Source organism: Helianthus annuus, chromosome 12 (genome assembly GCF_002127325.2).
Source record: "Helianthus annuus cultivar XRQ/B chromosome 12, HanXRQr2.0-SUNRISE, whole genome shotgun sequence".
NCBI classification, from domain to species: Eukaryota; Viridiplantae; Streptophyta; class Magnoliopsida; order Asterales; family Asteraceae; genus Helianthus; species Helianthus annuus.
In genome coordinates this window covers 1,068,462-1,082,155 of record NC_035444.2, presented here as the reverse complement: position 1 = coordinate 1,082,155, position 13,694 = coordinate 1,068,462, and the positions used below count along the sequence as shown (strand labels likewise).

Here is a 13,694-nt window from a genome sequence, read left to right as displayed (position 1 = left end):
AGTGCACTAATTTTAACGTTATTTGACTAATTTCGTGAAAACAACGTTAAAAAGCGAGGGACGGTTAATCATGCATCATGTAGTGGCGTTGATAGCCGAAAGACAAAGGGGTACGTGCACTAATCGGGTTTTGTCTCAATTGCTGAGTGTTATGTGCCTTATGTCCAATGTTTGATACAAAACTACTATCGAGCTGGGGGTCTCACTGGAAGCAGCCTCTCTAGTCCTACAGGGTAAAGGTAAGGCTGTCTTTATCTTACCCTCCTCAAACCTTACCTTAACTTTACTATTGATGAGATTTACTGACTATGATTATGATATTTTATGATTGTGATCTCTTGCTCTAACTAGAAAACTGGTTATTTCTATCCCGTTTACCTTTTAGTTTACCCAATTTAACCCCTTAGTTGTAGAATTAAACTATGTACTCGTCTCTTCTTTGTTGCCCGACCCAAAGCGTTTCAAAATAGATTTGGTATATTATTTTTGACCTGACCCAAAAATGTTAAAATCAAATGATATACATCTTAACGCTGAAAATTTCCGCTCTACAAAAAAATTGTTTATATTATCTTCTTAGGAGCTTTGAAATAAAAAAGTAATACAAAGGAAGAAAAGGCAACTGTGAAGCACATGCCAATTGATTCTAAAGTTATATTATAACTGTAAAGCACATGCCCATATATGATTAAACCCCATGTCTCACACCTTTCTTTTTCTCTATAAACATTTAACTACTTATCTGCATCATGGAAATCAGTCATTGACTTGCATTCAATCAAATCCACCCAAATCTGTTCTTTTTATCAAGAGCACGGATGGTTCCTGTGTTTACCAACATTTTGGATTTTGGTTCTTAACTTTTTAAAAGTACATAAATGGTCTATGTAGTTTGCACTTTGTAACACATTTTGTTGGAATCAACTGGATCAAAAAACGCAGCAACACAACGATTTTGTGAGAACTCCTCACGACTCTTTTATATATTATTAAAGAACAAAGCAAAACATCCAAGTAATTACATAACCTAACCCATCTATTTATACTAAACTAATTACTTGCTAAACAAGGTATCCTAAACCAATACCAACTCTAATACTTATTAACCAATTAATAAAGTAACTAGATAAACATAATACTTTAAACTAATAATTATCTCTAACTATTTAATTACTCATTCCTATATCAAGATTAATCCTTTATTCACCCCCTTAATCTTGATATGGACACGTTATTCTTCAAAATAGTGACGAGTCATACTCTTGAGCCAAGTTTGCTACTTCTTCCTTTGACTCCTTCTTAGGACATTCACTTGCATAATGACCTTTTTCTTGACAATTATAACATACGATATACCTTTTATCCCGTTGGTATCGTCCTCCTCGACCACGATCACGACCACGATCACTTTGGGTAGACCATCCTCGTCCACAATACTTACAAACAGACTCTTCATTCTTCTCTTGACCATCGGTTTTAGAGTCTTGTCCATTGGTATTAGAACTTTGACCATCAGTTTTAGATAATAATACCTTACTTTGATCATTATCACTCGTCTCGTCTTGCTCTTTGATTCGTTCCTCATAGGCCTTCAACCTGCCTATTGCTTCTTCAAATGGCATGCTTTCGATATCCGAATACTGCTCAATAGAAGCAACAATTTGAAGATACTTCTTTGGTACAGAATCTAACAACTTTCGAACTAATGCTTCATCATCAAGACTTGACCCAAGACTGCTATATCTTGAAACAAATCCGCTAATCTTTCCAGCAAAGTTTTCTATAGAATCTGTCTCTTTCATTCGAAGCTGCTCGAATTCTCTCCTTAACGTAGCCAATCGAGCCTTTTGAACCCTGTCAGCGCCAAGAAATCTTACTCGTAAAGCTTCCCAAATATCTTTCGCACTTTGGTTTTTAGCAACTTGTAAAAGTATGTCTTCCGGTAGCGCTTGAAAAATAACCGCCCTAGCAACTTTGTTTTTCTTCTCATCCACGGCATCACCTTTTACCGGATCAATCACCTCCCAAAGTCCTTGAGCGTCTAATACCGACTCCATCAAGATAGTCCAAGTGTTGTAATTCTTTGACGTCAATCGTGGAACTTGAAACGAGGTATTGTTGTTTTCTCGTACTTGAACAATCCCTATATTAACTGGTTGTTCTCCTGCCATCTTTGTCACCTTTTTTACTTTGATCGATTGTTGAAAACCACACTGAAATCACACCGCTTGTTCTTCGTTTATATGTTTCAAAACAATAGCTTCCTTTTATTCTAATTCTGTTGCTTTTGTCTTTTAGGTTTTTTTTCCTTCACGTTGACCAAAAGACACGTTCACAATAGAATCCCACTATTATTCCTTTTTCTATACTTACGTGAGCGACAAGATACTCACATCAACAACAATTTCAAACACCTAGTTTTATCACAAACTTAAGAGGATTGATTTCGTCGTCCTCGTCAAACTCAAAAATATCTCCGCCATACACAGTAGTCATTCTTCTTTGGTTGCTTTCAGTAAGATTGCAACCTACCTTCACACCTCTCCGTCGATTCACTAAGATTTCGACCACTCTACTCGATTCCCTAAGATTTTGAGTCTTCGTCTCTGCTCGATTCACTCAGATTTCGAGTCTTCGATCTTCTCCTTGTGGATCCACTTAGGTTTCGACTTTCTTGCTCGATCCACTTAGGTTTCGAGTCTTCTTCTCTCTGTCGATCCACGAAGGTTTTCGACTTCTTTCTCCTTGTCGATCCACGAAGGTTTTCGACTTCACCGGTTGATTTGCTTTGATTCTTCTTGCTCCCCCTTGATCGTTACACGCTCTGATACCAATTGTTGGAATCAACTGGATCAAAAACGCAGCAACACAACGATTTTGTGAGAACTCCTCCCGACTCTTTTATATATTATTAAAGAACAAAGCAAAACATCCAAGTAATTACATAACCTAACCCATCCATTTATACTAAACTAATTACTTGCTAAACAAGGTATCCTAAACCAATACCAACTCTAATACTTATTAACCAATTAATAAAGTAACTAGATAAACATAATACTTTAAACTAATAATATCTCTAACTATTTAATTACTCCTTCCTATATCAAGATTAACCCTTTACATTTATTTCTCAGCCAACAAATCTAAAGGTTTTACCAGATCCAAGTTAGGGTCTATATGCATTACAAAGTGTTAAGCCTGTAAATGAACCGGACGTTCATGAACTGTTTGTGAACTTGTTGGGCGGGAAGTTCGTTTAATTAAATGAACGAACATGAACATACCTTGTGTTCGTTCATTTATGTTCGTGAATGTCCGTTCGTTTAAATTTTAATAAATACATAAATGGTTATATTTGTATAAATATTAGGTTTTTTAACTACTTATATAAATATAACTAATTAGTAATTGAGTTTTCTAGTAATAAAAAATAAAAATAAAAAAATTAAAATTTGATTGTAACTGATCACTTACTTAATATTTATATAAAAAAACTACTTAATTTTAGTATATCTATGAACCCTAACTTAGATATGTTTTCGGATGAATTGTAATATATTAGACTTGTTTGTTTAATGTTCAATTTTGTTTGTTTATATTTGTTTAATCACGGTCATTTGTGTTCATTTATGTTTTTTAGTCATGTTAATTTATGTTCGTTTATGTTTATTCAAATATGTTCAGTTAATTTTTTTTTTGTATATGTTCCTTTGTGTTTGTTTATCTTTGTGAACTGTTCGTTTAGTTTTTAAACGAACAAACATAAATGAACACGAACATGCCCAATTTCTTAATGAACGAACACAAACAAAATTGTGTTTGATTATATGTTCGTGGTCGTTTGGTTCGTTTACAGGCCAAGAAAGTGCAAACCACATGGATCATCCATGCACTTTTGGAAAAAGCCGGGGACTAAAGCATTACAAAGTGCAAACTACATGGACCATCTGTTTACTTTTAGGAAAGCTAGGGAGCAAATTCAATGTTTTAATAAACTAGAGGGCCATCCGTGTACTTTAATCTTTTATCCCGAAAATTACAATATTGATACAGGAACTAGTCCGTAATCAGTACATACTATGGACACTTAAAAGCTCACCTAATCGACTTGTACACTGTTTCTAATACATATTAATCGATGTATACTTTGAAGTTAGAAAGGAACATTACCTTGAGTTCATGACAGAGTTCTAAGAACTCAATAAACCGATATACACATAAAAGATCCTTGTAACCAAGGATCAAATGAAGGAAACCAAGTGGTAACTAACTCTACATTTTCCCAAGTAACAGGTAGGGGCGGACCCAAGCCCAGTCCAAGGTGCTAAGTTCCCCCGGAGAAAAAAAAAATTTAGTGCTAAGTTCCGTCGAAAATCCCGTCCGCACCCCTTGGAATTTTTCGTCCGCACCCCTTGGAGTTTTTCGATCGCACCCTTGAAAATTTTCGCCCGCACCCCTTAGGTAAAAAGTGTTATCAGTTTATATTTAAAATTTTTTAGTAAACTCTTATTAAAAAAAAACTACCTAAATTATATAATTTTTAATACCTAACTAACTAAACCCAAATACACATACCTTTACCCACTTATAATTCCTAACTAGCTAGCCCACTAAGTATTAGCCCATTAACCAAACGCAACAATATTTTAAACTATAATAACATAATTAAAGTCAAAAACCTTTAGAAATTCTCTCCCGCTCTCTCTCTCTCTCTTGCGTCCATGCACTGCCAACGAACAACATCACCCAATGACAACAGTCCAGCAGCCGGCGACCACTGTAATCAGCCACCATACCACCGTCGTTTGACACCAAATCTAACCGGAATCCGAACACGGGTAAGTTTCTTTGTTATTTTGATGATTTTGGTTGATATTATAGGAGAAAAAAGGGTAATAAAGTTGTTAAATAGGTTTGAAATTTTGTGTGTTTTGACGTTTTTTATGGTTGTTTAGATGATTTTTAGGGTGATTATGTTGTTTATATATTTTTAGGGTGATTACAACTTACGTTATGATTTCTAGGGCTTGAATAGTTGAAAATTAAAACTAAAATTGAAACATTATTTTATGGAGCGATGAACTTATGTTATATAGAGAAAGAATTGCTTAAGAAATTAGTTTAGATGATGTTTTGGATAGATTTCAAAAAATGAAAACCCGTAGGGCGTCACGTTTTAATTATGTTTGTAACAAGATTTGACATGTTTTTGATGATTATATAAATTTAGTTTGATGTTCGTTTGTTTTACATGACCCGACCTGATACGAACCGATTTTTTTACTTATATACCTAGGGGCCTAAATTTTTTAAAAATGTTCCACACCCCTATGGAAAAATTCCTGGGTGCGCCACTGATAGCAGGTGAAGTAGGCTTCCATTTCACCAACCATTATCGTGTTACGTTTCTTGGACATTCTTTCTGGTATTTAAATTAAAGTTTGTTTTTAGTAGAAAAGAATTAAAAAGCAGAAAATTTTGGATTGTTCTATTGCTTATCTTGTTTTCTTTGGAGTTTAACCCATTTTACGGGTCTTGGAAGATTGACCATCTCGAATCGGTCTATATAATTTTTCACTAATACTATCACCAGAAGTGGAGGAGGTTGTCTATGAATTACCTTAAAGGGAGTAGTTTTAATAACAATATGATGGTATTATACCAAGCTTCTGCTAAGGTAACCATCTAGCCCAACCGGTTGGTTTAATAAATCGCATACATCGTAGTTAACTTCTTAAACAAATTTAATAATATTATCGTGTTATGAATTTACATCGAGATAGATGGTAAACGAGCAACAAGCTGCGCCGCTACCCCTTTTTGAATAGCAAAACTAAGTCTTTTAAAAGCTACGCCCATAGATCTCGGGGTCATAACATTACTATGCATGACCCTTTTAACTCGACTAAGTAGGTCCATAACCTCTGGCGCCAAGAAACCGAAAGTAGCAAAAGCAAAGGGGATAAACACGTGCTGGTTGTCAAGGCACGCTTTCTCATGTTTGGTCACTTTGCTCGAAGCAACCTTTAAAGCAGCCTGGCCCACCGTGAAAGCAGTACCCCTTAAGCCCACATGCGGGGAAACCCCTGTTAATCTATTGAGCACCTCAATTTGGATTAACTTGTCGACCAAATTAATCTTGTTACTTTTTAACGAGTTAGGGGACGTGGAAGTACGTATGATATTAATAAGGTTGGCGTGTTTATTGGTTATATATATATATATATGTGTATAATGAGCTTTTTTTTATTAATGAAATATTGAAATGGTATTTATCAATTTTGGGGGTGTTTATAATTAATTGGGTTTTAATTATGCTTGGGCTTTTTAGTTAATTGGGTTTGATATAAAACCAATTGTTTAATAAAGGGTATATCGTTTGGGCCTTAGGATGGATGAGATTGTTTTGGATCCCATGGTTGTCGAAAACTAAAACAAAACCGATGTTACTGTGTGAACACACAAAAATTGGTTGAACAAAGCAGAATAAAAAAACGGTATGACGTCTTCAAACAAACATAACAAATTCGTTCTTGAACCATCTTGGTCTAATCCGATCAAATCTTTGAGTGTACCACCTAACATTTGATCAAATATTTTAGTTCCATGCAACTCATCCATCCAGTCTGCTACCAGAGGATTAGAAAATCTATCAGAATTGTAGCTTGCTTAACTTTCCTATAGTCCATCATCCATCTTTTTTTATTTACCAACACCACAAGGAACCGTTACTACGTCTAATTACCCCCTCGTCTAGCGATCCGCTTAATTATATCCTTGGATCTATGGGTATCCGTATGGTTTAAAATTTAATTTCCATGAGTAAAAGACTACCAACTCACAAATCACAACTAGTGGTTGATGCTCTCTCCTCAGTCCTCACTCTTTGTATCAAGCAATTTTTTTTTTGTTTAAATCTTTACATAAACTTGTATAAATAAGTTGAAAAACATACATTTACTCAATACGATTACAAACTAATGGCAGGTAGACGAGCAACAAGCTGCGCCGCTACCCCTTTCTGAATAGCAAACCCTACCATGCTAAACACAAAATTTTGCCCCTTAACATGTGCGGTGTTACTGCTAACCACCTGTTGAACCCGCTTTAGGAACCGCACCGCGTCAGGAGCGAGAGCGCCAAATGTATCGAAAGCGAACGGGACGAACACGTGCTGATTCTCGATGCAAGCTTTTTCGTGTTTAGCTACTTTGCCCGCCTCTGCCTTGGTTATCGCCTGTCCCGCCACAAACTCGTGGTCCCTTAGCCCAACGAGGGGGGACACACCTGTCAAATCGACACACGTGTGTTTCCCTCCTTCCCATCCAAAAACAAGAATGTCAGCGGGCCGTAGCGTAAAGGAAGTCCTTAACGAGAAAATGGGGGTGGGGTCAAAATTTATGAGATTGCTTTTCCAAAATTGCATAAAGGAAGTCTTTAAAAAGATATCAGTTTTAGACTTTTAGCTAAGTGTTTAAGACACTTCCTTATCCAGTTTAGTGACAGGTCAAAATGGGTTGGGTTGACCCAAAACCATGTTTACCCAAGATTGCATAAAGATTAATATGGTTATGACAAAAATCGACTGGACCTGTCATTTTACAACACTTTCTTAATTTGATTTAGTAACTAGTCCAAAAGGGGATGTTTTAGTGCGGGTCAGATTGATCCAAGATACTCTTTGTAACATAAGTTGTTAAAACCAAACCAAATTGGATAAACAACGTGTTTAAAATGTGTTATTTGAGGAAAGGAAGTGTTTAAAACACTTTATTTATTTAATTTAGTAAAGGGAAGCATTTTTCCCCATAAGTACTTCGTGTCAAATAGGATTACAAAAGTACTTTTTTTCATTTTAATTAGTTTTCTAATTCTTTAAGAAAATAGATTTTGAGGAATTATAATTAGTTTGGATTTAGTTGATGTGATTTTTTCAGTTTGATATCATTGACCTGAAAAAAAAACCCATGAAAAGGTTCATATCTCTTTTAAGCATGCAAAGAAGGCTTTTTTTTGTTGTTAAAAATTAGATATGGGCTTTTTAATTTATCGTTAGGTTTTACATGTTATGGGATTTATTGATTTAATCATGCAAAAAATAAAGCAGCCCATGGACTTTTTTAGTGGAACTTTATGCAAAAATGAATTCCTTTGATATATGTTTACAGGAATTTTATGCAAGAACATGTTATCTTGATTATAATTTTGTTTAAAATTAATGCTCTGCAGAGTTGTTGGGGGCGTTAATGGGCCTGGGCCCTGGAGATAAGAGTGCTAGTTTTTTCGAAAGATAGATCTCAAGAGTGCTTCACCAAGCCCGCCCTTGTGTTCATCTTTGTAACTGACGTTGACTGTGGTCAACTTTATGGAAATAGTTTCAGGAGTTAATTACTGTTTTCGTCCATTTGTTTGTCAAAAATCACTATTTCAGTCCATTAGTCTAAAAATTTGCGATTTCAGTCCCCATGGTTTCACTTTCGTAACCATTTCAGTCCACCTCGTAACCATTTCAGTCCCTGTACTTACAGAATAAATGGATTGAAATGGTTATGAAAGTGAAACCACATGGACTGAAATGGTTACGAAAGTTAAACCACAGGGACTGAAATCACAATTTTTAAACTAATGGACTAAAATAGTGATTTTTGACAAACCACAGGGACGAAAACAATAATTAACTCTAGTTTCAGATACTAAATGGAAGTCATTGGTACTAATTTTTTTAACAATCGTATAAATTTTTTATTCTAATAAGTGAAATGCAGCCACAACCTCACTTTTTTTCTATAATATACATTTTTTTTAACAATAATATAAATTTTGGTACTAATTTTTTAATAATAACAACCATAAAATGGTTATTGTTACCAAAATAACTGTTTTGTAGTTGTTGGGCTATGATTCCTGTTAATAGCAATCTAAAGTCTGAACAGTGTGGGCAAATTTCAACCGATTTGACATGTTTACTTTATTGCTAGATCTTTGAGTTTACCCAATGTACCAATAGAGGTAAAACATAACTACAAGTCTACAATCCATAAATGGGTCGAAATGACCATACTTTTCTAAACTTTTTATTCCACTTTTATAATCATCATTTATGAATCTCTTCCATTGGCAATTGCTTTCAGTAAACAATAAAAGAAAGGCAAAAACAAAGCTTAAACAAAAAACAACTCAATGATGTTACATTGATATAAAAAGTATTAACATCGACGGAACGGATGAATACGAGGACTCATCTGACTTAAAATGGTTCAACATGATTGGTGGCTTGATCTTGGATGTCACGCGCCTGGCGGTAAAACCCGCATGTGAAATTTGAGGGTGTGACATAACATATCAGTTCATGATAGAATATTGATGATGAAATATTAAAAGATGATTTTTTGGGTCTTGAGATTTCATTGGACATTAAATGCCTTGTCACATATATAATAAGTTCACTCATACCATTATGAGTTCCATTATATATATATATGTATAGTTGAACATCAAATCATGCTTTACATGTATTCATCTCTTTCTTCATTAAATCATTATAAGGTTTTTAAAGGTTTCTTCGAGTTGTTTTGCCCATCATACACAATGAGCTTCATGTGCCTGCAACTTCAAGTATTATATCTAACAGCACATGACACTTCATTAAAACATGAAAAAAAGCATGCTTGCCATACTCTATCTTTTATAATCATATATTTTCTTTTATCGGCTAACTCGTACACTCTCTAATCCCACTCGTACATCTACACTTTCTATGGGACTTGAACACTTAACCTCAAAGAGAAGTATACCTTTTGCCATACACTTTGGTATCGCTAGGCTACAAGCCCGTTGGTTGTTATTAACTTATAAGAAATAAAACCGTGTCGTATCATAATAATCTTCTAAGTGTTATATTACATTATGTGGTGGGTGAAAAGACTTTTATATGTATGTATATGCACCATTAAATTTGGATGCCACTATATTCTCCATTTGTTGCTCCATGTTTTGATGTCTGTTTCACACTTATTGTTTTATTAACTGTCAAACCTGCCAGCCAAATTAAATAAATATCAGTAAAGTCAAGATTTTGTACAATTATTGTTTTAGTAACTGACTCTCTCCAACTTACCTAAAACATGTTGACAAGTCAACCCTTTTCTTTCCTTGTAAAAGCAAAGAAACTATTATTATTATTATTATTATTTTTTTTTGGGGGGTGGGGGGGGGGGGGGGGACACAATAATTTTCTAGTTCGGGTAAAACAGGTCAGGTCGGGCGAACTTGTAGATTTAGTCTATGTGAATGTGTGTTGAGAGTGGTAACATGCAATTATAAAGGGATCGTGGGAGATTGGTATAAGTCATTTTCTTAGCTTATCTTTTTCTATGCTAGTAGTCTATTAGGGATTTTGACTTTCCATGCATATTTATTGTTGACTTTGTATTTGGTTGAAAGCACACATGGCCAGGTGCAGAAGGTGTTCAGGGTTTGCATACTTTAAAACTTCTCTTATATTTCTTTTTATTGTAAAAGTATGTATGTATGTATAAAACCAATAATCTCCTAAGGCTGCACGGTATGGCATCCCATCCTCCACCGGCGCCGGCGTCGGTCCCATCCCGCCCCCACGTCATCCGTCCCGTCCCGTCTTCAACGTCCAATTTCAGACGGTGGCGACGGTCTGAAATGGTGGGCCCCCTTTGTTGTTTGCTTGGTTGGTTGTGTTAGGGACTTGTACATTAGGCTTCAATACTTGTACATAGGGCATAGAAATTAAAAAAAAATAAAAAAAGTGGTGGGGTAGGATCATCCTCACATACCCTCTAGTGACCATCCTTGGGAGGACCATGACGTGGCGCCTACGTGACGATTGGTCCTCCAAGTATGGGATGTCACCATACCCTCTAGCCTAAATGTGATTACTTGTCATGGAGTGCATGTCAAATCTTGATATCCATATTCTTGGACAACAAATGATTCTGAACTGAAAGAGACTAAAGAGCAACCAAAAAAAAGGCAAGACAGAAAAGAAAAGTGGTCATTGATCAATCTATCAATCACTTAGCCATTTGCGAGGTACACAATGGTCGAGTGATCAATATTTTATAGCGTAATCGTTTAAATGGAATATTAATCATAGGCGCTTGTATAGAATGCAGAAAAGATGTGGGATGGAGAAAAAGTGTGATAGGCCGTATGCATCAACTTTAAAGCAATAAAGAAGGTGGTAGTATACGGTTCTTGTAGTTTTCCATTTCAGATGGTTTTATATTGAACGTACCTATATTTATATCTCTGATACCAATTTGTAACACCCCAATCGATGGCGAAATCATCGGGGCGCGGCACTAGGCGAATCAGATTGCTCAAGAGAATCCATAACAACTATTTGGTGACAATATTTAATGCGTTCATTATCCCATACTAATAAACGATATATCAGCAAACAGTTATACAGATTTAATGTTCTCTCAAACAATACAATCCGACAACCTAGATTTATTGTGAGTTTCTAGACTTCCTAGCTTGATTCGAGATAGTCTGCGATTAACCTGCAACATACGTTAAAATAATGTTAATACAAAAAGTATTGGCGAGTATACAAGTTTGATATAGTAATAAAGTAGATAAAAGCGCTGCGAATTTCCGCATACATAAACGAGATACACTACACACTACATGAAAAATACTACCAGCTAAGTCACTCGATGACTGCGATGGGGATCCCAAAAAGGGCATGATTTCCTTAACTAGACCCCGTCGGGTGTGAGTCCAACTATAGTACCATACTAGCTAAGGTGGGACGTCGCGAGTAAAAGTCCTAGCACATATGTATCAAGCATCATGTGTAAATATGTACGCCAGTAATTCGCATGTGATAATAGTTTAGAGTATATGCTGCGTTTTGATAAGTGCGTTTTAGATATGAATGTATGTTACACCCCAAAGTGTGCTTAAAGCGTTTAAAAGGGGTTAAGTATACTCACAGTGGTTCGTAGCTGCTACACACACACTGTATTAGATTGAAGGGAGCGCGTTGAGTTAGCCTGGGCATAGGACAGTAGCGTAAGCGTTGAACAGCGTGTAAACTGAGTGTCGGATGAGATAAGTGTCGAATGGTGATTCGATCGGATGAGATACCATTCGATCGGATGGCATCCGAACGAATGACCATTCGAACAGATGACCATTCGAACGGATGGCCATTCGGATGAGAGGTGAGTGTTTGTAGATTGTTTCAAAAAAAAAAAAAAAACTGTTGAAGTTTTCGTTGTAGTATTTAAACAAGTCATCCGGTCGGATGGTCATCCGGATGGATGGCCGTTCGATCGGATGGCTATTCGATTGAGAGTTTGGTAGTTCGAAGTTTGGTCAAATCGTTTTGAACAAGAGTTAGTATAAAGGGACAGTCACCTAGTCGAATGGTTATTCGATCGGATGGCTATTCGATTGGGCGATCTGATTGTTTGAAAATTTCACAAAAGTTTTCTAAGTTCAAAAGTTTGAATTTTAACGGAGACGACGTATCAAACAATGGGAACACTCCAAGTCCAGCTCGCTCGATCGGATGGGAATCACCCCATTCGATCAGATTCACTGTTCTTGATGGAGTTTCATGTTCAACCCATAAATCGGTCATTTCTTCGGTGGAAATCCTTCCTTAAGCCGGTTCTCCACTAGAGAATGAGTAGAGAGCCTGAATGAGTCTAGATTCCATCGGTTTTGAGTAAAAAGTAAAGAAAAGTTTGAAAACATCTTTCAACTGTTTTAATCTTGTTGTGATTCGTGTTAAAACGTTTGGAAATCCTTTAGATCTAAACTATTCTTGGTGAGGTGACGTCACACTACAGTTTGCATAAGAAACCGAGTGAGAACCACTTCAAGATGTCCAAATTAGACGATTTCAAGAGGAAAATCAGTGATTTTGATGGAGAAAATGATGTAAAAGTGTTTAGTGATGAAGATTGTACAAGATTCGAGGAGAAATACTTACGAAATTGTCTTGAATCATGATGAAAAGTGACTGAAAGTGACTTGGGAGCGAGTGATCGGATGAGAGAACCAAAGTGTTGAAATGAGACACAATGGCCCTATTTATAGGCAAAGGCGAAAGTTAAGGCGGTTGAATGGATCGGATGGCTTCCGGTCGAATGTTCATTCGATCAGATGGCCATCCGAGCGGATGGTCATCCGGACGGAAGTCCATTCGATCGGATGTCCATTCGGACAACCCGATTTCGTTTGTTAGTTTTCCAACTTTCGTTTCGTTCGACATTTTTCGTTGCGTTAAGCATTGTGGATACTGTAAGCGTTATAGCGAGATAAGTAGCGTTGTGTTATGTTGCGTTTCAGTGCGATGGATTGAGTGCGCGTGCCAGCGAGTGCGCGTTTAGACAGTTTCAGTACTTTTATTATTATTATTATTTATTATTATTATTATTAGTATAATAGGTCATAGCATAAGTAATTGCGTTTCGAGTTTGCGTTAGCGTTTGCGTCGCACCACGACGAGCGAGGGGAGCAGCTTAAGTACTCACGCGATGTCATCATTACCGTTTGCGTTGCATCACGACGAGCGAGGGGAGTAGTTGAAGCGCTCACGCGATGTCATCGTTAGTGTTAGTGTAGTATGCGTTGTGATGTGCGATAGCGTGTTGAAAGTATGCGATATATGAGAAGTAGCGTTAAGTGATATAGTTACA

General features: G+C 36.3%; 1 protein-coding gene across 1 annotated transcript; it reads right to left on the bottom strand.

The window, feature by feature from the left end:
• Nucleotides 1-1,238: 1,238 nt before the first annotated feature.
• On the bottom strand, nucleotides 1,239-2,171 carry LOC110896210. The gene has a single exon (XM_022143674.1). It carries the CDS (start codon nucleotides 2,169-2,171, stop codon nucleotides 1,239-1,241), a length of 933 nt encoding a protein of 310 aa, XP_021999366.1.
• Between the last annotated feature and the right edge of the window lie 11,523 nt (nucleotides 2,172-13,694).

Excerpts from the sequence above, each read along its gene's own strand:
- LOC110896210 (XM_022143674.1), bottom strand. The coding sequence starts at position 2,171 with ATGGCAGGAGAACAACCAGTTAATATAGGGATTGTTCAAGTACGAGAA.